The sequence below is a fragment of the Halichoerus grypus genome, chromosome 5 (assembly GCF_964656455.1).
Source record: "Halichoerus grypus chromosome 5, mHalGry1.hap1.1, whole genome shotgun sequence".
Classification (NCBI taxonomy): Eukaryota; Metazoa; Chordata; class Mammalia; order Carnivora; family Phocidae; genus Halichoerus; species Halichoerus grypus.
Window position 1 is genome coordinate 96,795,455 of NC_135716.1, and position 22,743 is coordinate 96,818,197.

General features: G+C 58.1%; 1 protein-coding gene and 1 long non-coding RNA gene across 6 annotated transcripts in view; one reads left to right on the top strand and one right to left on the bottom strand.

Moving 5' to 3' along the window:
• KCNC4 (potassium voltage-gated channel subfamily C member 4) overlaps positions 1-16,599 on the bottom strand; it is a 35,242-nt gene extending 18,643 nt beyond the window's left edge. For 2 of the 4 annotated variants that reach the window (XM_036076427.2, XM_036076426.2), the window contains exons 1-3: positions 14,644-16,597; positions 3,224-4,160; positions 979-1,182 (exon numbers count right to left, since the gene is read on the bottom strand). In XM_036076427.2, the coding sequence (XP_035932320.1) occupies positions 979-1,182; positions 3,224-4,160; positions 14,644-15,321 (1,819 nt within the window). In that variant the 5' untranslated portion in view covers positions 15,322-16,597. Of the gene's footprint in view, positions 1-978; positions 1,183-3,223; positions 4,161-14,643 lie in introns of all 4 variants that reach the window. The other 2 variants (XM_036076424.2, XM_036076422.2) reach the window with 2 other exon arrangements.
• On the top strand, positions 14,801-18,327 carry LOC144381888 (uncharacterized). Of its 2 annotated transcripts, none has more exons than XR_013447991.1 (2): positions 14,801-14,929; positions 17,625-18,327. It is a non-coding gene; the product is annotated as an uncharacterized LOC144381888 (long non-coding RNA). The 2 variants fall into 2 exon arrangements; XR_013447992.1 differs by lacking the exon at positions 14,801-14,929 and adding an exon at positions 15,158-15,291.
• Positions 18,328-22,743: the final 4,416 nt, after the last annotated feature.

Here is a 22,743-nt window from a genome sequence, read left to right on the forward strand (position 1 = left end):
GGGGGCAGGGGGGGAGTCAAGGTTTATCCTGGAACTAAGTGTTTAGGCAGGTCATGTCACAGGGACAGGGCACAAAAGACAAAAAAGGGATCAGAAACTGGGCAGGAGCACCTGCTCATGAGACTCCTGTCCTCAGCCACTACAGGCCCTCTACCCTCCTCGGTCATTTCTGACCCCTTTTTTGCAGGCAAGGACTCCCCAGCTCCGCTGCCCAGCTTCTGCCACAGCTTGGGGCCTGCTGACAGAATTTCAGCCTTCCCTTACCGGAGAGAAGAGGCTACTTCCTTGAGCCCTCCAAATCCTTCAGAGCATACTTCAGAGGGACACATATTCCCTACCTACCCCTACCCCCATCCCACCTCCTGGTCACCCTCTGGCTCTGCCTCAAGAGGCCTGCAGAGATGGGTCTGGCCCTCCTGGGCTCCTGGACCGCCCCCCCCCCACTCCCCCCGCCACCGCGTGCAGGATGGAGGAGGTAGGGCCTGTGCTAGGATCTCCAAAGACCTCACGGCAGCAGCTCATTCTTGCCCTGACTCCTGAATGTTGGTGGCATCTCTCAGGATCACTTACTTGGGAAACCTTAGCTGTGTTTCAGGGAGGTCTAGGGAAAGTGTGGCACTGACCCTGGGGAGCCAGGCCTCAAGGTCGCAGCAGGAACCAGAGGGAGAAGTGGTAATCAAATGGAGGGCAAAGGCAGGGGCCCCTGATGTGGTATCCCCTTACCTTCTAGTGCTTGTCTTCCCTGTGGGTATCTGGGGTGGGGGCTGCTGGGCTCTGTGTACCTCCGGGGGATGCCCGAGGCCTTTCCAATCCAGGGACTGGGAGATCAGGGTACCTATCTTAAAAGCGGGGACACATCCAAGGCAGAGGAGATGGTGGCCAAGGCCTCAGGGAAGGAGGGGACCTCACGTTTTGTGGGGGACACTGGGGAGACTCAGCTCCCGGGGGCTCTCCCCCTGCCCGGCCTGGGAGCCATACCTTTCCGGACACTGCCGTCAGCACAGGCATAGTCCCCGGCGCTGAGCAGGAAGCAGGCGGCCGCCTTCTTGGTTTTGTCCCGGGGGCCAGAGCGTCGCAGGGCCCGGCGCTCCTCAGGGGTGGGGGCAGAGGCCAGGGGCTGGGTGAGGCCAGCTCCCTCCTCGTCTGACAGCACCGCATTGGCATCGCCGTTCTGCTTGGAGTCTAAAGGGGGCAGACAGAAAGGAGGCTGTGTGAGGGGCTGCCCAGGCCTTCCTCCCGGGCTTGCCTGGGGTGTCAGATCCCGGACCTAGAGTGTCACTTCCCCGACCCAAGGGGGCCTGGCATCTCCCCGCGAGGGCCCGGGGGCAGGGGGCACCTGCTTCCCTCTCAGCCTCGGCCTAGCGTCTTTCCTGGGACACGGAGCCGCAGATACCCTAAGCAGGGGTTCCTGAAATCTGCCCGCTGCAGGCTGCCCCACGGGATTAGCCCGAGGCTGGTGGCAGACTCTTCTTCCTCCGTGGGTCTGGCTCAGGCTGACACTTGGATGAGTTTGCATTCCCTCAGAGAACGCCTGGCTTGCTGGGATGAGGGCTGGCACCGGCAGGGTTAAACCAAGAAAGTGGCTTCCACGGCCATCTCCCTGGGCCCCCTGAGTCACTCTCGTTCACTGGGCATCGAAGGCATTGTCAGGTGCCTGAAGGACTCGGAGCCCTCTGCTCGGGGCTCAGCCGTCTGGGGAAGAGCCTTACCGAAGAGGCTCGGACGCAGCTCCCACTGCTCGGGGCTCTGAGCCCCAAGCCCCGGCCTCCGTCAGGCGGCAGTGAGGGGGGCCCTCGGCTCTGGAGAGGGGCCCACTCGGTCTGAAGGCAGTGGCCTCGGCATTGGCCAGGGACGCCCTGACCACGGCCAAGCAGTTAGTCAGGCTGAGGCACAGCTGATGGGGCCATGGGAAGTGTGCACCGAGGAGCGGGTGCGGGGCTTGTCCGTTCTGGTACTAGGTTTCCCTCTGAGCTCTGAACGGCCCTCAGGGCACAGCTCCAATTTCCTGGGGCACTGGCTGGGAGATGTACATTCAGGGATCAGGGAAGGGGGTACCACTATGATGCGGGAGAAGCGGGGAGACTGAAGGGTGCTGTTCCATCAAGGTCTCTGGAAGACCCAGGCCCCCAAGTGACCCCAGGGAATGAGTAGCCCCGGCATATACAATGGGCACCCACCAACAGGCCAGGTGAGTGTCTCGAGTCAGGCACCCCCCTGGAGGACGAGTCCCACTTTGCCCCCAGAGCTTGGCCAGAAGCTGCTACCTTTGTCTCCTGGCCCACCCCAGCTCCCAGATGGCCTGGCATCCAAGGGCTCCCCAGACTAGGCATCCCAGACCTCCCTCAGGAGCCCACCCCATACCTAACCCTTAGGTTCCCGCTCTCCAACCTAACTCCAAGTTGCTGTGGGTTAAGCTGATTTCCTTTCCCATCTCTTGACTCAGGTGGAAGCAAGCTTTCCAGGGGTGGCCTTTCCCATCCTTGCAGAACAGGATCCAGGCCCTCAGGCCGTCCCCCTCCAGGATGCAGGTGTCATTTCTTCCACACTTCCTTTGCCCCTGCCCGATTCTGTCTGGGCTGTTCGCTCTTGGTTCCCTCCCCTCCCGTGTTAAACACTGAGCCCAGGACTCAATCTAGGCTTGTGCTGAACAGAAGGCAGCCTCCCACTGCTGTTACGTTATCACATTTATTAGGCCAAGAGACATCAGACTCCAGTGTTTGGAAAGAAATGATTCATGCGTTGATGCACCTTGGAAGAACAGCTGCCGGTCTCTCTAGCTAATAACGACAATGCCTGATGCTTGTAAAGTGGTTTTTACTTCTCAGAGTCCTCTCATATCTGTCATTTGTTTGGGTCTCATCAACGTCTTGGGAGTAGGAGATCATTCCCATTTACCAGGTGAGGATCAGAGAGGGTAAGTGACTGGTCTCAGGTCACACAGCACAGTGGCCAAGGTGGTACTGGAATTTACAGACCCGTGCACTGCCCATCACAGCCTAAATTGGGTGGGACACTCCACAAACCCTGATGTTCGGAAAGCTACTGGAACACCAGGAGATAAGAGATTGGGCCTCAATACTTTGCACTCTTAAAGGCACATCTTATACTCAGGGAAGCCCGGAGTAGTAAAGCACAACCCCAAATTCCAAGGGCTGAGTTTCATCTGGGGACTCCCTGGGCCACTGGGGGAGAGGTGGCTTTCCTTCCCAACCCCCAATCTCACCTGCCCGTTTCCTCTCAACCATACCCTCTTCTGGGGCAGGGGGGCTGGTATCACTGTAGGTGCTGTCCCGGGGCGAGGTCTCCTCAGACTTGCAGTAAATGGGTGACTCAAGCTGGGGCGGCCGGGGCACGTGCTTCTTTCTTTTCTTAGGCAGCTTCTGCTTGGCCATGGCCAGGGAGTAGTACATGCCGAAGTTGTTGACGATGACCGGCACAGGCATGGCGATGGTGAGCACGCCAGCCAGTGCACACAGCGCCCCCACCAGCATGCCTGACCAGGTCTTGGGGTACATGTCCCCGTAGCCCAGCGTCGTCATGGTGACCACCGCCCACCAGAAGCCGATGGGGATGTTCTTGAAGTCGGTGTGGTCATTGCCCCGCGGGTCGGAGGGCCTGGCGCCAATGCGCTCAGCATAGTAGATCATGGTGGCGAAGATGAGCACCCCCAGGGCCAGGAAGATGATGAGCAGCAGGAACTCGTTGGTGCTGGCCCGCAGGGTGTGGCCCAGCACGCGCAGCCCCACGAAGTGGCGCGTGAGCTTGAAGATGCGCAGGATGCGCACGAAGCGCACCACGCGCAGGAAGCCCAGCACGTCTCGGGCCGCCTTGGAGGACAGGCCGCTCAGGCCCACCTCCAGGTAGAAGGGCAGGATGGCCACGAAGTCGATGATGTTGAGCAGGTTCTTGACGAAGTCCAGCGTGTCGGGGCAGCACACGATGCGCACCAGGAACTCCAGCGTAAACCACAGCACACACACCCCCTCGATGTAGGTCAGGATGGGCTCCGTCTCCACCTCCCGCCGGAAGTGCACGCTGGTGGTGTTCCCCACCCGGTGGATCTCTGTCACGTTGCGGTCAATGTTGAAGGCCTCATGGGTCTCCAGGCAGAAGGTGGTGATGGAGACCAGGATGAAGAAGAGAGAGGCGAAGGCCACCACCTGCGGGCAGGGAGGAGAGTGGGGCAGCTATCAGGGCCGGCTGGGTGCCCTCCTGTGGAGGGGTGGGGGTGGGGCAGGGGCCACCGGGCAATTGTTAGGTGGCGAGAGGCAGGATTAAGGTACGCAGTCAGGGGCTGGAGCTCCCTCCTCAGAGGGTCTTTATCCATCTGCTTGGGTGTTTTAAGGCAGTATTCCCAGTCTTTGTCCCCGTGCACAGAAGACAGACGGAGAACTATAGCTGCCTGGCCCCGCCTCCTGCCTAGCTCCGTGCCCCTGCAGTCCTGCCGGGCCTCAAAGCTTCCCAAACTGTATATAAATCATCTGGGAATCTTGTAAAATGTGATTCTGATTCAGGAGGTTGAGGGCAGGCCCTGTGATTCTGCATTTCTGACAAACTCTCCCGTGAGGCTGCTGGTCCACAGACTACACTTGGAGTAACTAGGCTTTAAGACAGTGGTCCTCAAAGTGAGGCCCCGGCCCAGTAGCAGCATCGCTTGGGAACTAGTTAGAAACGCAGATTCTCGGGCCCCGCGTAAACCTACTGAATGAGAAATACTGGGGGTAGGGCCCATAATCTGTTTTAATAAACCTTCCAGGTAATTCTGATGCACGCTATGTTTTGAGGTCTGCTGCATTAAGGGGTATGCCCAGAGACAGGGGGCTGGAGGAAATGACCCTGGGCCTCTTTCTGCCAGCTGAGTCTTTAAGCTCCAGCCATGACCCACTCCCCCTCCTCAAGCCCTGCGTCCCAGCCCCTCTCCCCCACCTCTCAGTTTAGAATGTCCCAGCCAGCTGCCCAGACAGTGAGAAGCATCTGAAAGAAGGCAGCATGCTCCATGGCAGGAGACAGGGGGAGTCTGCTCAGAATAACCACCCCTTCCCTTCCCGACAACTGACATTTCCTGGGACACTGAGCTCCAACAAAAAATAAACTGCACCCACTGGGATCGGAGTGTGGCAGCGGCTGGTCCAGACAGCTGCTGGGATCTCAGCTAGAATGATGACAGCAGTGCTCGGCAGAGGTTTAAGTGTCCAGTCATTATGAATGGAGAGGAAATGCATGTGTGATAACACCAATTATGGAGGCTCCATCTATTATTCACCACTGTCAGGGTACCTGTTGCCGAGGTCTACACCCCCTGCCACTGCCTGTCCTGTGGAGCGTGGGGATGGGCTTCCTCCCGAGCAGAGGGCTGCGCTTCAAACAGGTGCATGAGGAAGGACTGTGGGCCCACGACCACTGGGCAACCCCCACGCCTGACCCGCCCTGATTTCCGCCTGACCATGGCGTTGCCTCCTGTCTAATGGTGCCTCTGGGAGATGCCCTGCTCCCTGAGAGTCTGCGCTGGGAGGGAGAGAAGGCACGCCTTGCTCTTACTACTGCCGAACACCAATGGAGAATACAAGGGGAGCTGGGAAAATGAAGCAGCAGCATCTCCGGGGCTTCTGAAGCAGAACCGGGTCTGAGGAGAGAACTTGGGAACAGACATCCATTAGTGGTCTATTCTGTCCTGGCATGGCTGGGCACTTGGTACGTGTTACCGCCTTCAGTCCTCCCTGTGACCCTGTGAGGTAAGCCCCATCATCTCGCTTTACGGACGGGGAACTGAGAGTCAGAGAGGTTCTGTGCTTGCCTGAGGTCACACAGCCTGGAAGGGGTGAAAAGCAGACTTGAACTCAGCATGGTTTAACTTCAGAGGCTGCACCTTCTCTTTACACCACACAGTCTTCACCACCCCCAGGCAGGATCAATTCACAGACCCAGGGACGTCTTCTCTGAACCGTCAGCACTGCCCCCACCAGCTCCCTGATGACTGCTATTTCACCCTGAGGGATGTGTACCTTTGGCTTAAGACAGGCACCCATCACACACTAAGACATCTTATTTACACTTGAACATGGACGGGTTGATCAGATAGAGTGAGGAAGGAGAAGGGGCGTGGCAGGCCACGGATCACACCTTCCCTCCTTGAACAGCTTTGCCTGGAGCTTCTCCTGTCTGCTGCTTTCTTGTGAAGGTAAATTTCAAGTTCCTTTTCTGACCTCATTTTACTTCCCTGAGAAATGGGCTAGCAAGGCAATACAGGCTGATATGGACCTTAGGCAAATGGCTCCAGCCTGTGGGCTCTCCGTGGCCATCCAGAGATGAACTGGTAGAGGGACCTGTCCCCTGGCTGCAGAGATGCTGGGAACCCAGAGTCCTGGCACTGCCCCCCCAACCCCCAGAAGCAGAGGGGGTTGGGGTCAGGGGTGGGGACAGCACATCCCGGCTCTGCCAGGAAGCATGGGAAGCAGGAGCTCACTCTCTCCGAGGAAAAGTTAGCCAGGAGAGTTGGCCCGCCTGGGAGCCAAGCATGAAGTTAATTAGTGATTTGGAAAAACAAGTTCAGGAAGAGCTGCCAAGGGGCTGAGCAGAGGGCTGGGGGGGGGGGGGGGGCGGTGGCGTGTGCCCAGCTCCTTCCAAGCTCCTTCCTCCTCCTGCGTTAGGGGACAACCCCCTGAATTCCCGCAGTGTTCACTCATTTTCGCTGTGCTTTTAAAACACAGAACTGTTGTGTCTATTTACTCATACCGCTCACCTCCGCCCTCCCAGAAGATGGGGCAGGGAAAGGGTATCCACCCACGGGTGCCCATTTCTCAGGGGCGGCAGACGCACAAGAGGGAAAATGACTGGCTCAGGATCAAACTGAGGCCAGGTCTCCTGCCTCTCCGCTCAGAGTTCTTTCCACTTGGCCCTCTAACCAAACAAGTGGGGACAGTCCCCTCCTCCTTGGTGACCCCTTTGTGTGACCTCTCCAGGGCTGGCAGCCAGCGGCAGGCAGGCCCCAGAAAGCCCTCCCTCCCCAAGGAGACAGACAGACCTGAGGCCGAGCTATGACAGATGCAGGCATCTGGGCTCTGGCATGCTGCCCCACGTGGGTCCCGAGGTTACAGGTCCCCCTTCGGGGCCCCAGTTATTCCTTTTCTCCCCTAAGTTATTCCCAAACTGAGTTATTTCGTAAGTGGTGGTCCTAGGCAAGCGCGATCAAGGCCCTTCACCAGGCCTTCCCCTCTGGTGGTAGGGACACTGCTTTTTTCCTCCCACTCTCTTGATTGAGGGCTTCTGAGGACAAAAAAGGGCCAAGGAAGGAGGTGGTGGCTGCAAAATCACCCAATTTAGGCATTATGGAGCTGGAGCCTTGCGAGGCCATCCTCTATAGCCAGCAGGGCGCCCGTGCCTCTTTCCCATCGGCCCCTGCCAAGCAGAGAGTGAGCGCAAAGAGCTAAGGAGCCCTGGGGTCCGATGGCCTAGGTCCCCCACCCTGGCCCGGGCCCTCACTAGGTAAATGGCGTGCTTCGTACCTGTCCCTCACTACAAAACGGGGACAGCACTGGTGGGCACCGGGTGGTGTTACTGTGGGACTAAGTGAGCTTCTACCTGGCAAGTATCTGGCCCATAGTATGTGCTCAGTAAACAGTGGCCGAGCCCAGGAGGTGTGGGGGCCTCCACAGACCCCTGGGCGCAGCTTCTGAAAGCGGAGTTGGATCTGGAGCCAGAAAAATCACAAAATCCTTACTTTTTAGGAGCAAAGGGTCCTGGAAGCTCATCCTTTTCTATGTTTTACAACCCAAGAAACTGAGGCCGGGGGAGGAGGGACTTGCCTTGGTTCCTTCCCATGGCGGAATCCGTCAGTTCTTTCCATGGCCTGAGGACACAGGGCATAGATTCTGCCGGAAGACAAAACTGCCCACGCGGAAAACTGCTTGTGCGAACTGGTCTGGCCAGCAGGTACTCTCTCCCTGCTGGAAGGCTGCAGGAGGGCCCCACCACCCTGGGCAGGAGGTTCCTAGCCTCTGTGCAGGAAAGCGCTGCTCCTTCAAGCTTCCTGCTGCCCGTATCCCCTTGGGGGACCCGCCGGTCCGGACACCCACGTGTTTAAGCTGGTGGGGTCAGCCCTGTCATGGGCCTCCTTCACCAAGCTCAACCTGAGATAGTCGGTGGTGGAAATCTAAAGTCCACACTTCTGGGTCCAAGGTGGGCTCTGCTACTGACTGCCCGAGAGACCTTAGGCAAAGTTCTTAACCTCTCTGAGCCTTCGCATCTTTGCCCATAAAATGGAAATTGAGTGCTTACTACGTGCCAGACACTGTTCTGGGTGCTGGGGAACAGCAGGAAACAAAACAAACACCCCTGCCCCTTACACCTTACATTCTCGTAGAAGGAAACTGTCAACAGGTAAGTAAAGTATATTGTATGTCAGATGCTGTAAGTGTTAGAAAGAAAAACAAAGAGTAAAGGGAGTAAGGAGTATGAGGGTGAGGGAAGTATTTCAAATCGGGTGATGAGGCAAGGCCTTAGCCAAGGTGACATCTAAGCAGAGACCTGAAGGAGTGAGGGAGTGAGGAATGTGAAGATCCAGGAAAGCTCAAGAGGCAGAGGGAGCAGGCAGTGCAAAGGCCCTGAGGCTACAGTGTGCTTGATGTGTTGAAGGGATGAGAACAGTGCCCACCTGATGGGATTGTTTTGAGGATTAAAAGAAACGGTATTTGTAAGACTCAGCACAGAGCCTAGAGTGTCTCAGGAATCTGGCACAGGCTGGGTCGGGGGGGTAGGGGGGAGGTGACAGACACCAGTCATTGGGAACTGAATATAATCAGCGGGGGCAGCGGAGGGGAGCCCAAGGAGAAAGGGCCAAGGAGACAGATGGACAGATAAACATAAGAAGACTCATGCCCAAAACCTATATTAAGGATGAAGTGTAGGAGAAGAGAAATTTGAGAACACAGCCAAAGACACTTGCAGAGGAAGATCTGTGGGGATGGGATGAGGAGCTGAGGTTTCTGGGGAAGTAAGATCCTCGTGCCCGGGCAGTGCTGTAAAGGGAGTAGGCAGCCCTGGGGGCTCAGAGGCAGGAAAGGGGAGAGAGCCTCCCAGGCAAGGCATCTCTCGGCTGTGCCTGGCCTCCTGAATGAGGGCCTGCACTACGAGGCCCAGGACCAGCCTAGAGACCTCTGCTCCTCTCCCTTCGCAGGCTCCCCTAGGAGCAGACCCTGGTCCTGGGACCTCCCATCCCATTCCAGGGACCAGAGCTGGCCTTTACCCATGCCCACCTCCTGCCTTTACCTATGCCCACCTCCTGCCAAAGCCAGCACATGGGGCTTCTAGAGGCCTCTGGGGGGCCGAGAGCTAAGGAGTCTGGCCCCAGAAGAAATTTGGTCCAGCCCAGATCACTGGCCAAGAACTTATCCAGCCAAATGCAATTCCTGGCTATTGCCTATCCACGTTCTACGCTGTCCTATCTCTGCCCAGGCTGGTCCCCTGGCCAGGAAATTCACCCCTTCCCTAACTCTGCATGGTTAAGCACTACCCACATTGAAAACTTATTTATATATTTACTTATAGCCTGCCTCCTTCTAAAAATTATTTAAGGGAGCTAAGTCATTATCCTGCAGGGCCTATCCAGCTTAACTTCTGTTTCCTCGTGGAAGCTTCCCTGCCTGCCAACCCTCTCCCCCGCCTTGCCTCACCTCACGTACGGCTGGGATTTATCGCTTTCTCCTCACACCTCCTATTGGACTTTATTTTTGAAGACTCCTGTGGCACCTCTCATGATCTTTCTTGTATTATTATTACTATTCCTTGTCACATAATTTCCCTCAGCTGCTACCTACTCCACCTGACCTAGCTCTCTTCAGGAACAGGACCATGTCTGACTCATCTTTATATTTATAGGGCCCAGCTTGGTGTCTGGCATGTAGTAAGTACTCAATAAATGTTTTCTGAATGACTGGAGCCAAGGTGACGGCCTGCTTCTTCTCCTGGTCCTGGGGAGCCTGTCACGAGGAGACATGGCCAGCCCCACTAACAGGGGCCAGAGGGGACAGGTATGCCCAGCAATACCTCCAGGCACGTGGGCTCTCAGACTCCCGTGGCTTTCCAGGGTGGGCCAAGGCCACTGCGTGACGGAGCCCCCTGCCAGGGTCTGGGGCACCATCACCCAGCCTGAAAAAATACCCTAGCAGGGAGCTGGGCCAGAGGTGGTGGTAGGCTGGCTGCCCAGGAACAAGGATGGTGTGAGCGCCCTGGTGCCCAGCATGCCAAGCCAGCACTGCCCACGGATGGACGCCAGGGGCCTGGGGACTCCCTGTTCCCAAGGCCCAACTGCCTGGCTCCGTTCCTGCCCGTTCTCCCCGCATCTCCCCCAAATAGCTGGAGTTTATTTTAGCCCCTCCCCCACTTTACACCCCACCCCAAATGGTGACAAACAGAAGCACCTCATTATCCGGAGGCAAGATGTTCAGAGGCAAATGCTGGTCTGTTCAGAACAAAAAAGAAAAACACAAAACAAACCCAGAAGGAGATTGGGAGGCTGCCTCCGGGCAGGTCAGGGAGAGGCCTGCAGACTTGGCCTGACACCCCTCCGGCTCCTGGGAAGGCGCATGCTGGCACTCCCTTCCTGGGGGGCTGGGGAAGACAGGGCACCCTGTCTCCCAGGCTTGGCTTCCTGGCTCTCCCTAGCCCCGCGGGCTTGGGATCCGAGAGTCCTGCCCACCGACCGGCTAGTCTCAGGCAAGGCCCAGGCCAGAGAAGCTGGGGGCCTTCAGAGGCGATGAGCAGGAATAGAGCTCTGCATTTCTTTCCAAGAAGGCCTCTGTTTAATTCCGCCGCCTGGGCCAGGGGACACCCAGTGTCCTCTCGTACTAAGTCCCCTTTCTTTTTGTTAAAGTCCCACAGTGAGGAAAAAATAGTGAGCAAGCTCAAGGCGAGCAATTCTAAGGAGTGAGGGGATGGGAGCTTTCGTCTGGAGGGAGAAGTTAGGGGACGGATGGGAGGAGAGCAGAAGGCCCCCTCTGGGGCCCCCGAAGTCAGAGACCTTCTGCAGGTATGGTACAAACACGGACGTGGCTTCACGAGATCTGGGTTTGGAGCCTAGTTCCACCGCCAGCTGTGTGACCTTGGGCAAGCCCCTCCGGGCCTCAGTTTCCTTCACTGTAGAGTGAGGTAAATGATCCCTGCCTCACACGGGCCAGATGAGATCCTAGAGCAAAGCAGAGGTGAGAGCACCTGATACCCAGTGGGTGCTTAACCCAGGTGAAAACCCAGCTCCAGCTGCCTACTTGGGGCACCAGGGATCCTTGGGTCACATCCTCTCCTCAGAAGGGAAACATTATGGGAAAACTAACCCAGGTATGGATTTAGCCAAAGGAGAAGGACTAACACTATCAATAGGGCTGATAACTGAGCTGAAACCAGTCTCACCCATGGGTCGTCAAGGGGTTGGGGGTGAGAGAGAGGAGTGTCCCGGGATCCCGTTCATCAGGCCTCCCGTCTGCCCTCAGGAAAAGAGGAGGGCCTATTTTACCGCTCTCCATACTGCCCAAACCCCCACTGGTCCCCCTCAGTCTGGGAAGCCGCCTGGCTGCGGCTGAGCCCGGGACGATGGGCACTGGGCAGGTGGGGACAGGACCAGCCTGCCCGTCGTGCCTGCTCCCAGCTCAGGCCACAGAAACGGAACCACGGCAGCGGCCGCCATGGGCCCGGCCACGGTGAGGGGGGCAGGGGTGAGCACCCCGGCCCACCTAGAGCCTGCCCGATCGGGAGTGGCTCTGCAGGCCAGGCCAATAGCTAGGCGACAGACTCCACCATCAGCTCAGTTCACTTCCCGTTGGTATCTGTTTTGCTCCTGTCATAACGCACTCCTCAGATGACCAGCTGCTGTGTGCAGAGAGACGCCTGGGGCGGAGCGCTACTCCTCTGCCCTACTGGCCTTCAGTGAACGCCCCAAGGCCATGGCCGAGGCTGCAGGCCCCCGAGTAGGGGAGGTACTGACCCAGGGGCTGGTGCTGGAGGGGCTGTGGTATTGGCCTGGGGGAAACAGGGTCAGTAGGGAGGCCACAGCCCCAGAACGCCTACACCTCAGGCCTGGAGGGGTAACAGAGCCAACGTCCCTGCGGATGTCCCCATCTGCCCCTGGGTTTTCTGATGTCACCCACAGGAGGTACAGAACCTCAGAACACCTTCCAGGCCAGAATAAGAAACAAGCCACCTCTCCATCTCAAGAACAGGAGCGTTTGGTGGAAAGAACATGTTGCAATCGGAGGAGCAGGGCCTGGACTCACAGCGTGCCACTATCTGGCTGTGTCATCTCAGGCAAGATCTTTACCTTCTCACGGCCCCAGTCCATTAAACGGGGAGGACAGCTCCACTCTAAGTTTACTGGGAGGACTAGAGCTTAATGCAAAGTACAGTTAATAGCAGTCATTAATTTTTTTAGATGGTGTATTCCCACCTGTCTGTCCCAGGAACCGCTGAACCGAAGGGCTGGCCTCTGCCATGTACTCCTTAGCAGGAGGCAAGTCCTCTTTTGGGACAAGTGCCATTAAGCTCCATACAGCTGTTCACATCAGTATTCACAACCAGAAGTTGGAAACTAGGGAAGGCGTCCTGCTCTGTTGTTACTTAACTGTGTTTGACAACATTCAACACCTCTGAATCCTGGTTTCTTCGTTGCTTCAATACGAAGAACTAACCCTGCCTGGTCCCAGACTCCTGACCTCAACTGGAATGGCTGATGTGATTCCATATCAAAAGGGTAAATATCTTGGGCTCCTGGAGGAATTGAAAGGGCCAGCTAGGCTCTGAGCTTACTCAGAGAGCCCCCCCCCCCCCGGCTGGTCCACCCTGGGGTTTGCCGAGCAGAACATAAACTCATTGATGGCACAGTCCCTTGGAATCCAAAAGAGAAGAACCAGAGAAGGTGAAAAGTCCCCCAGATACCCCAGAATGCTCAGAAATAGGACCTAGCTCTCCTAACCTCATCTCATTCCTGCCTCTACCGCCTCCTCTCAACTTGGAAAGAACGTGAATTATCCACACTTGTCGCTCTCCCCTAGCGCACATAGCCTCGAGCTGACACGAGCAGGGTCAGTGAAGTGCATGAGAAGTTCGCAGAACCCACAGCACACCCAGGCCAGGGCACGACCTGGCCCTCACCTTCTGAGCTGATCTCAGGACTGTAGGAGAAGAAACAAAGGCAGCTGGCCCCTGGCTTCAACTCTCAGTCCTGAAAAAGGTCTCTGCCCTCCACGGGCTGCCCTGGGGATGCCTGCAGCCCCAGCCTGGTAGGCCTCGGCCCCGGAGACCTCTGTTCCTCAGGCAGGAGCTGCATCTGCCCTGGTCTGGCATTGGCCTACAGCCCCACTTCGGTCTCCCCTCCTCCCCTGGGTGGGGAAGTAGAACTTTTCCTTCCATGACTAGGTGGAGGCCCAACCCAGGAGGTGCTGGGGAAGGGTGACAGAGCTCTGAGACTCATTAACACGACAACTTGGGAGGCCAGAGGTGAGGATCAGCTTCCACAGCAAGAGGCAGTCTCAGACCCAACACATATTGCTCTTTCCTGTCTCCAACAGACCCCAGCCAGGCTTCAGGCTGCCAACAGGGAAGCCAGACTCCAGCCCCCAGGGTTCTCTTTTTTTTTTTTCTTAAAGAATTTTTAAAGCTGTCCAAGCATATCTCCGCCCCTCTACCCCCTTTCACCTAAAGGGATTGGGAGAAACTGGATCAACTTGGGGAGGGAATGGCGGGAAGGGACCAGACCTTGCCTAGATCATCCTATGCCACCCCCCTCTCCCCCCATATACCCGCTTCAAGCAGTAACCTGAACCGGGGCTTTCTGGGAAACCAATCGGTGCCGCAGCAGGAAGAAAAGAAGTGGCAACAAATCTGGGATCATCACAGGCTGGCCACTGACCGCGGGAGCCTGCAGCGCCCAGAACATTAGGCCCTTCCTGTCGAACTGAAGCCAGGCCATCCCAGGTGACCAGGAAGCCTTAGGGGCATGGCATGGGGCAGACATCTTGACTTATCTCCCTGAAAGAAGGGTTCTCCGGAAACCTGGATGAGAGGCCTGGGTTCTGGTCCCAGCTCTGTCTGCCATGGGCTGAAGCTGGTGTCCCCTCCACAAAACTCACACTTCACGGCACAGGGAGCTGCCCCGAGCATTCAGAGGAGGTGGCATGCATGGAAGGAGCTGATACAGCGGCCTGCCACAGAGTAGGCGCTTAACACACCCAGTTTTCTTCCCCCAAACCCTGCCTGCCTCCGGCAGGAGGCCTAATTCCAGCTCTCCAGGATGCTGGCCCTGCAGAGGAGGGGGGGGGGTCAATGAAGAGAGGCGGCCTGCGCATAAAGAAGGGGGTGGAAGAGCTCAGCTAAGGGTACCCCACTCCCTCCCTCGGAGGGGATGCGGCAAAGCAGGCAGCTGGGATGAGGTCCAAGTAGTAAGTCAAGTGTGTGCAATCTCCTGATGAGGCGTGCAGGAGAGAGGGTGTGTGTGTGGGGGGGCGGGCTGTGAGTCCCCTGTGGGCCCAGGGAAGCCGGAGGGAATTGGGAGGGAGGCAGAGGCAAGGTAAATCAGTCTCTGCCCGCTCCTGCCGGCCCCTATTCCCACCGCCACGGGTCCCCTTGCACACCCGAGAGGAGACCCAGGCTCCTGCCACTCACCCTGGCCGCCCGGGAGGAGTAGGGATCCTCGAAGAGCGCCCACATGCGGGGCTGCCAGCCACGGCAGCCCCCGGACCCGGCGCCGGGGCCCGCACCTCCCTCGTGGGGCCCCAGGCGCTGCAGGGCCAGCTCCCGTTCATCGTCGCCGGCCTCGTCGCCCGTCCCCGCGCCACCGCCGCCTCCGTCCGGGCTCTCGAAGATATCGAGCGCCTCTTCGGCGTCGCGGTGCTGGCGGTAGGTCATCCAGCAGCAGGGCTCCACATCGGTCTCGTCGATGCCCCAGAAGGTGAGCTCCTCCTCGAAGAGCGGCCCGCACACGTCGGCGGGGCAGTGCAGCTTGCCCGTGCGGTAGTAGTTGAGCACGTAAGCAAAGACGCCCGGGTGCCGGTCGAAGAAGAACTCGCAGCTCCCGCCGCCGCTGCTGCCGCGGCTGCCTGCACCGCCGCCATCGGACTCGGGCCGGCCCCCGCCGTCGGGATCGGCCAGCCAGGCGAGGCGGGTGCCCGGTAGGGTGCGCAGGGTGCTGCGGTAGGTCTCATGTCGCGTGCCACCCACGTTGATGATGATCTTCTCCGACGCCTCGCCCTTGGCCATCTCCTCCTTCAGACATGTTTTGGACGGAGGCTTGTTCCCCGACTTGCGCCCACGGTAGGAGGAGACACACACCGAGCTGATCATAAGAAGCGCTGCGGGGCTTCGGCTTGGGGCGGCCGCTGCCCTCCAAACACCCTTCCCGAGGAGGCAGCGTCAGACCGGGGAGGGGGAGGAGGCGAGGAGGCGGCAGGAGGAGGCGGCGGCGGCGGCCCCCTCTGCGGCTTGGCCCTGCCCCTGCCTCTCCCCCCCGGGGCGCAGAGCAGGAGGAGTTGGGTTTCTCGGGTGCACAGGTGGTTGGGGTTTGGGCAGGCAGCTCCGGCGAGGGAGGCAAGGAGGGAAAAGGCGAGCCGAGGACCCAGGCGAGGGACCCGGGGAGGCAGGGGCAAACACACACCTCCCCGGCTAGGACTGGACACTCAGACGCTCGGGCTCTGGACACGCCCCCCCGTCACCCCCAAAAGGCGAGTTAGCGCACAGTCCAGGCGCACTGCGAGGGTCCGGGGCGCGCGCGCGCGCTCACACTCACGCAGGCCACCCTCCGGCTCTCGCAGACCGAGCCGAGTCCCGGGAGCGGCCGGCTTCCCCGCGGCGGCGGCGGCGGCAGCGCAGCAGCAACAAGTCCTCGGAGCGGCTGCCGGGGCCGGGCCGACGCTCTCACGGCAGCCGGAGCTCCGCGGGCCCGGGGTGCTTGCGGTCAGCACGCGGCGGCGGCGGCGGCATGTGGCCTCTTCCCCCCATTCATAAATCCAGCGCAGGGCACGGAAGGCGGGCGGGGCTGAGCGGAGCGCGGCGTTCAGGCGGGCGGGGGCTGCGCAGGGCGAGGCGGCCGCAGGAAAACAAGCGCGCCAGCAGGAGCGAGCCTCCGGTCCTGCGTCCGCCGCTCGGCAGCGGCTGGGAGCGGCGCTGGGCTGGCGCTGCGCAGCGGGGGCCGTGCTGGGGCGGGGTGGGGAGGGGGGGCTCAGACGGGGCGTCCTGCGCAGCGCGGAGCCTGGGGGGCGGAGCCGCTCCGGGGCGCGGGGTTCTGGGCTCCGGCGGCCGAGCGGCCAAGGACACCTGCAGGCTTCCCAGGCTGCGCCGATCGGGAGCTTCAGCGCAGCGCCCCGGCGCCGGGCTCCTGCGATCTGGCGGCGCTGGGAGCCACGCCATCCGCGCGTCTGCCCATCTCCGGGCGGGGTGCCGGCCTTGGCTCGCGGCAGGAGGCGGGCGAAAGGTGGCCTAAGGAAAGGGGAGCCTTGGCGCCGGTGGGCTGGGCCTCAGGGGGCTCTCGATCTCCCTCCGGCGATGGTAGCGGATGCCACTCTCTGGTGGCGCCTTTTCCTCCCGGCCCCGCCTCGCCCGGGCGCGCCCTCCGCGGGGTGGGGTGGGCGGGGCGCGGCGCGGGGCCGATCGGGCTCGCTGCAGGGCCCCGGCGGCAGAGCTCAGCCTTCCTCCGCTGAGCCGAGCCGAGCCGAGCCGAGGCGCGTAACCCCCTCGCCGCCAGCGCCCAGCCTGGCGCGCCGCCGCTGCGCGCCTCCGCCACCGTCCCTCCCCCCCCCCCCCCCGCTGCCCCCTTCTGCCCGGCTCCCCGCCTTCCCCGAGCCCGCAGCTCCTCCCACTGCAGCCCCGGTGACACTGAAGCGCTCGCGACCCCTGACCTCTAACCCCCGCCCGCTCCTTCTGGCTGCTCTGGTCGCCCCCTCCCCACTGTTTTTGCGGTTGCGTTGCGGTTGCATTGCGGCGGACTGGAGGACGTGGAAGGAAGGGAGTGGAGAGACGGTGTCGCGAGGAGGAGGCTGCCCCCTCCTGTCCCAGACACCGTGTTGGGACTTCCTAACCACCCCGCCCCCATCTTGCGCCTCCGAGGCCCAACTAGGCCCAAGATGCCTGTGGTCTCCGTACCGTCTCTGTCACCGTCACCGAAGACCCCGCGGTGGAATGGGGGACTGGGGGCCTTGCGCAGAGAATTGGCTCCTGGGCCGGGCGGAGGAAAACCTGAGCTCTGGCACCTATGGGGATGGAGTGTGTGGTCCTGAAAGATCATTAGGTTAAAGCCGTGGCTCCTCGTTGCCCTGGAAGCACGTAGGACGTGCCTGCGTCCTGCCTTGCGACCCCCTTCTGGTTCTATGTTGTTTTACTCATTGCAATCTGTCTCCTCTCCCCTCTCTGGCCCTGAGGTCTTCCAGACCGCACTGCTTTTTCATCTTGATAGCTCCCACAGTGCCTGCCTCTGAGAACCTGTTTGCTAAGTGATTGAGAAGCTGCCATACCCAAAACATTAGGCTCCAGCCCGATCTTACTGGCCTCATCCCAAGAGCAATTTCCAGATTCATTCTTTTTATTTGCTTTTGAGTCCAGAGCCTCTTCTACATCTTTAAGTTAATTCTCTCTCTCTTTTTTTTTTTTTACAGCTTGAGGCAGCCTCCATGTCCATCCGGATGACATAAGGAGGATTTTAAGGCAGAAATGCAAGGCGATGGACACCTGGTCTGGGCACCTGTGCACCATCCAACTTCCAGATCAGGCAGTACCTGGCTAAACTGGGAAAACAAGACAAGGGCCTGGGTGTGCTCCGAGGAAAAGTTAAAAGCTCAATGCAAATGTGAAGGATTGTCAGCAAAAGTCTCATTAATGAGGTCAGAAAACCAAAGGGACCGTGGTCTTTGATAAACCGTACTGATATGCAGAGAAGGTGGGTACCATCTTGGACTGCAGCCAGAAACACACATTTGTTGACACCTCTTTTGTGTCCAGTCCCTAATGTCTGCATTTCAGAGTTTGGCTGGCTTTGATTTTGCTGCAGCAAAGAAGAAATACCCCAAGTGTAACTGGGAAGAGAAGACCCGGGACTGGCCAGAAGCTAGAGGGAGAAAGGAAGAGCCATAGCAAGGATTTTGACTGTGATGAATGGCTTTAACATGCTCTCTGGGTGTGTCCTGGCAGACTCCCTTGGGGTCTCCCCCACTTTGCATTTTTCAGGCTGGCTGAACTCAGTCATTCTAAGAAGAGGGAGAAATTGATGGGAGAGGGGTGGGAGGAATGGAAAAAAAAAAAAATCCTAGCATCCCATAGCTGAGTCATTTGTTCCTCCAGTAAATATTTCTTGAGTACCTACTATGTGCCATAAGCTGTTCAGGTGCTGGAAATCAATGAATCAAACAACCCTCCCCTCTCCACCTCCCCCCCAGCCCCCCCAGATCCCAGCAGATCTCTGCTGTCTTGGTGCTTCCCTTCTGCAGTGTTTGTGGATGGTGATAAGTATGTGGGGAGATGGGTAGAGGGAGAAAGCTACCAGGCAAATAGAAGGCCTGGGCAGGGGTGGGGGGATCAAAAAGCTGGGTTTGGGTAGGGGAACCCAGGAAGAGCCAGGGAAAACAGAAGGCCCAGCCTGGGAGAGGCAGTGAGTCAAAATGCAGGAGGTGGGAGGGTCTCTGACTCAGTGCACTGACCAGCTCCTGAAGATGGGAGCTCAGCCTCAGGACAGAAGCCTCCAGAGAAGTCCTCACCACTTGCTGAAGGTTTTATCCTAGAGCTCTGAGCTAACCTGTCACCTGGCCTTTCTGGAATTTTCTGGGGCCTTCAGTTGCAGCTGGCATCAGAAACCTCATCTCCATTAGTTCTGCGTGTATGGGGTCACGCTATTTCCCCAAAGTACAGAGCCCAGGACAGAGTAGAGAGCCCCCTGCCCAGCCTGCCCTGTGGACAGCCTACTCTGGGTGGGTGGGTGTTGCCCCCTGGTGGTGCTAGGAATCCCTGCTCCAGACTTCACCTCCACTCTGGGCTGTGGGGATAAGGAGAAAAGGGGGTTATAGGCTTGGGGTGACAGCAGATTCTGGGCTTCCTGTCAGTTCCCAGCCTACTTCTCCCATCGGGGACTCTGTCTGTTCTTGCCCTTCCCACTCCTCCAACCCCGATAACTGGCAGGCTTAAGCAAGGCTGTGAAATAGCCACAGTTGGAAACTCCTAATTCCACAAGCCTCTTTCCCTCCATTGTCACCTTTTCTCCACGTTCCTTCCTGAGGCCCCGTGGTTTTGTCTCGCAGTCAGAAAAGAACATCTGTCTGGGTACTAGTCCACACTAAAGTGGCAGCCACAGTGGTTCCCCTCACCAGGAATAAAGGTGGGGCACAAGCGTGGGAAAAGAGGGCAACGTTTGCTCCCAGAGTGACACTGACGGGCTGGCAAGCCCCTCAAATAAGGCCCTTCCTTGGTCTCTGAGAGCTGAGGCCGGCCCTGCCCGCCCAAAGCTGGAGAGCCTGACATCAAAGCCATTTGCCCTTGCCCGTGCCCTACTGGGGCTTGGAGTGGGGCTCAGCCACTTCGGAGTGACAGGAGCCATCCAGTATCCTCTCCATCGTCCTGCTCTGGACTCTACTTGTTTTGAGGGGTTCCGGGCCTAGCAGCGGGTCCCACACCTATCAAGCAAGGACCTCCCCATTGATATTCACATCTCCGGAGCCCTTTTGGCATTCGGAGCTCTGGCCAGGGACTGACCCCTCCTCCCTGAGGCCCAGGTCAAGGAGCCAGCATCCTTTCCCAGCCTGCCCTGCTCCCCAGACCAATTAATTGAATTGTTTTATCAACCATCATCACTGGGGGGAAGGTGATAGAGCCTTTCCCTCCCTCTCATGGAGGCCCTAAAGAAGAGAGCCAGAGGAGGCTGGAAGGCTCCTGTTTTGCTTATCAGTCCATTGAACCCTGCCTCCCACCCCCACCTGCAGGCAGCCTGCAGAGACTAACAGGCTCCAAATCAAATGCCAAGAGCCTTCCCAGGAGGGACCCGGGGAGAGCCCAGCATGGAGGACAGCCCTCGGGGCCTTGTGGAGGTCCACTGTAATGGTTCTGCACAGGGGCAGAAGGCAGGGTTGGGTGGCACTGAAAAATCCTAGGGAAGGGTATGTGGGGCTCTGGGGAACTCAGGAGATGGACTCTGATGTCCCAGCTCTTAAAGAGAAAGGACCAGAAGGGTGCAGGCCACAAGCTCAGGCCTGGCCAAGACTCAGAGCCTCATAAATCATGGACTCGGAGTCAGAGGGCTGGCAGGGAGTGGAGTGCCAGCTCCCAGGTACATTCTCCTTGAGAGATTTCAGGCCTAAGGAGCAGCAGTGAGCTCTGGGAGACTGAGCTGGGCCTATGGTTGGACCAAGGGTAGAGAATGATATGGGGTCCCACGTGGCCTCTGCCTGTAGAACTGTATTCATGGGAGTCACAGGACCAGGACCAGCTAAATGGACCCCCCCAGAGCCCTCTTTACTCAAGGCTGCTGGGATAGAGACCCAGTCTGCATCTAGAGATAGCATGCACGCGCGCGCACACACACACTAACTCAGGGTCCAGCTGGCAAGACTTCTTGGCACTCGGCATTTCTCCATCTAGAAAAGTACAGATTCCTCCCACCTGGCTAAATTCCAGCAAAACTGGTTCATTCCATTAGAGTGCTTAATTAGTTCTGACGGTCCCAGCCCCCTCCAGCAGTGTCCTGGGGAAAGGGGAAGCCGTTGTCTGGAGAGCCAGACCCAACCCTGGCTCCTCTTGGACGCTCAGGAAGCCCAGGGATCCTTCCCTGCTTGGGCCAGCCCTGGGAAGAACAGAGAGACCCAGAAGCCAGCCAGCTTTGACCCAGGGAGCCGCAGGGTGGATCTCCACTGAGTCTTTCCGCTCTGTATCTGGCACTGTCGCTGGCATGGGGTAATCTTAATAATGGTTTGTGGTTGAGTGACAGATACAGTCTTCTCCCCATTTCCCGGGTTTCCTCCCACATAGGACAATGTCAGTGAAGAATGCACCTGTGTGCCTGGCACCAGTGGGTAATGACAGTGGCGGGACGCTCCAAGTCAGATTATGACTACCTGTACGAGGCAGAGGCCGCTGCCTGATCCTTATTTGTATATTCCCAATGCTTAGCACAATCCTTAGGACTCAGAACACTCAGTTCATGCTCGATGCATGCAACTAGTGAGGTGGGATAAGGTGGGGGGAGGGTAGAAGCCCTCCCTGTCAGAACTTGCATTGCCTAGACTGGGAGTCAAGAAACCCAGGCATCAGCCCTGGTTTTCCCCCTGTTTGCTTGTCGGAATTCTGGGTAGATCTCTTCCCCTCCCTGGGCCTCAGTTTCTCCAATTGTTCTAGAAGGAAGTTGGGCCAGATCGTCAGTAGGCTTCGTGTTCTGGTTACTATCACTTTGAAGCAAATTACTCCCCAAATTTAGTGGGGTCCATATGACGAGCATTTTATTTGGCTTAGGATACTAAGGGTCAGCAGGTCAGAAGGGCTCGGTTGGACAATTCTCACTTGGGGTCCCTCATGCAGCTGCAGTCCACGCGGGCTGCAGACCTCTCAAGCTCATGTTCACCGTGCCGTGTTCCCGGGGCCCGCAGGTGATGGCGGCTGTCAGCTGGGAGTTCAGCCGCACCTGGCAACAGAAGCACCTACAAACACACGGCTCCTCTAGCACCTGCAGTCTCGGGGCAGTTGGACTTCCTACGTGGCGGCTGGGTTCCCCCAGAACCACTATCCCTAGAATGCCAGGTAGAAGTGGCATGGCCTTCTTAAGCGAGCCTCAGAAGCCATACAGCATCACTTCCGCTGTACTCTGTGGGTCAAAGGAGACATTTACTCATCCAGGTTCAAGGGGAGGAGCATAGACTCCACTTGAAGTATTAAAGGATTGGAGCCATTTTTTTAAAAAAAAGATTTTATTTATTTGACAGAGAGAAAGAGTGCACAAGAGAGCGCACAAGCAGGGGGGAGGAGGCAGAGGGAGAGGGAGAAGCAGGTTCCCCACTGAGCAGGGAGCCCGATGTGGGGCTTGATGTGGGGCTTGATGCGGGGCTCCATCCCAGGACCCCGGGATCATGACCTGAGCCAAAGGCAGACGCTTAACCAACTGAGCCACCCAGGCGCCCCCTGAGGCCATTTTTTTTTAAACCACCACATCCTGTAGTGTGTAGAATCCTTCAACCCTGGCCCGAGCCCTTATGGGTGGACTGAGGCTGTGTGGCTGGTTGCGGCTGTTTGCTGGGGGTAGCAGGACAGCGTGCAGGATCAGTGATACTCCCTTCTTTGGAAACAATGCCTTCTCTCCCCGCCTTTCTTGGTTTCTTTGGGTTTGGGGCTGAAACCATCCTTTCTGAACGGCTCTGCGAGAATGGCTCATGGCGTGGGTGATGGGACCCCCAGAATGAGACGGCCCCCACGGACTTACTCCAGTTGCAAAAAGGAAGGAAGCAACTATTTAATGAGTACCTGTTGCATTTCAGTATGGAAAGGATTCTACACTGTATTCTAGGAGGTATTCCAGAAGGAGTTCATTTTTCCCTCACAGCAATTTGATTGTCATCCTCCATTTACAAACTAGAAATGGCGGTCCAGAGGCTTGTGACTTGCCCAAGGTCATATAGTTGGTGACCAAGCCATGATTCAAACCGAAGCATGCCACCTGCCTCAGGCAAACCCAAGGCAGAAGGGGCTCTTCTCATGTCTTCCCACATGTCTTCCTCCCTGTCTGCTCTCTCTACCCACAGCCCCAGC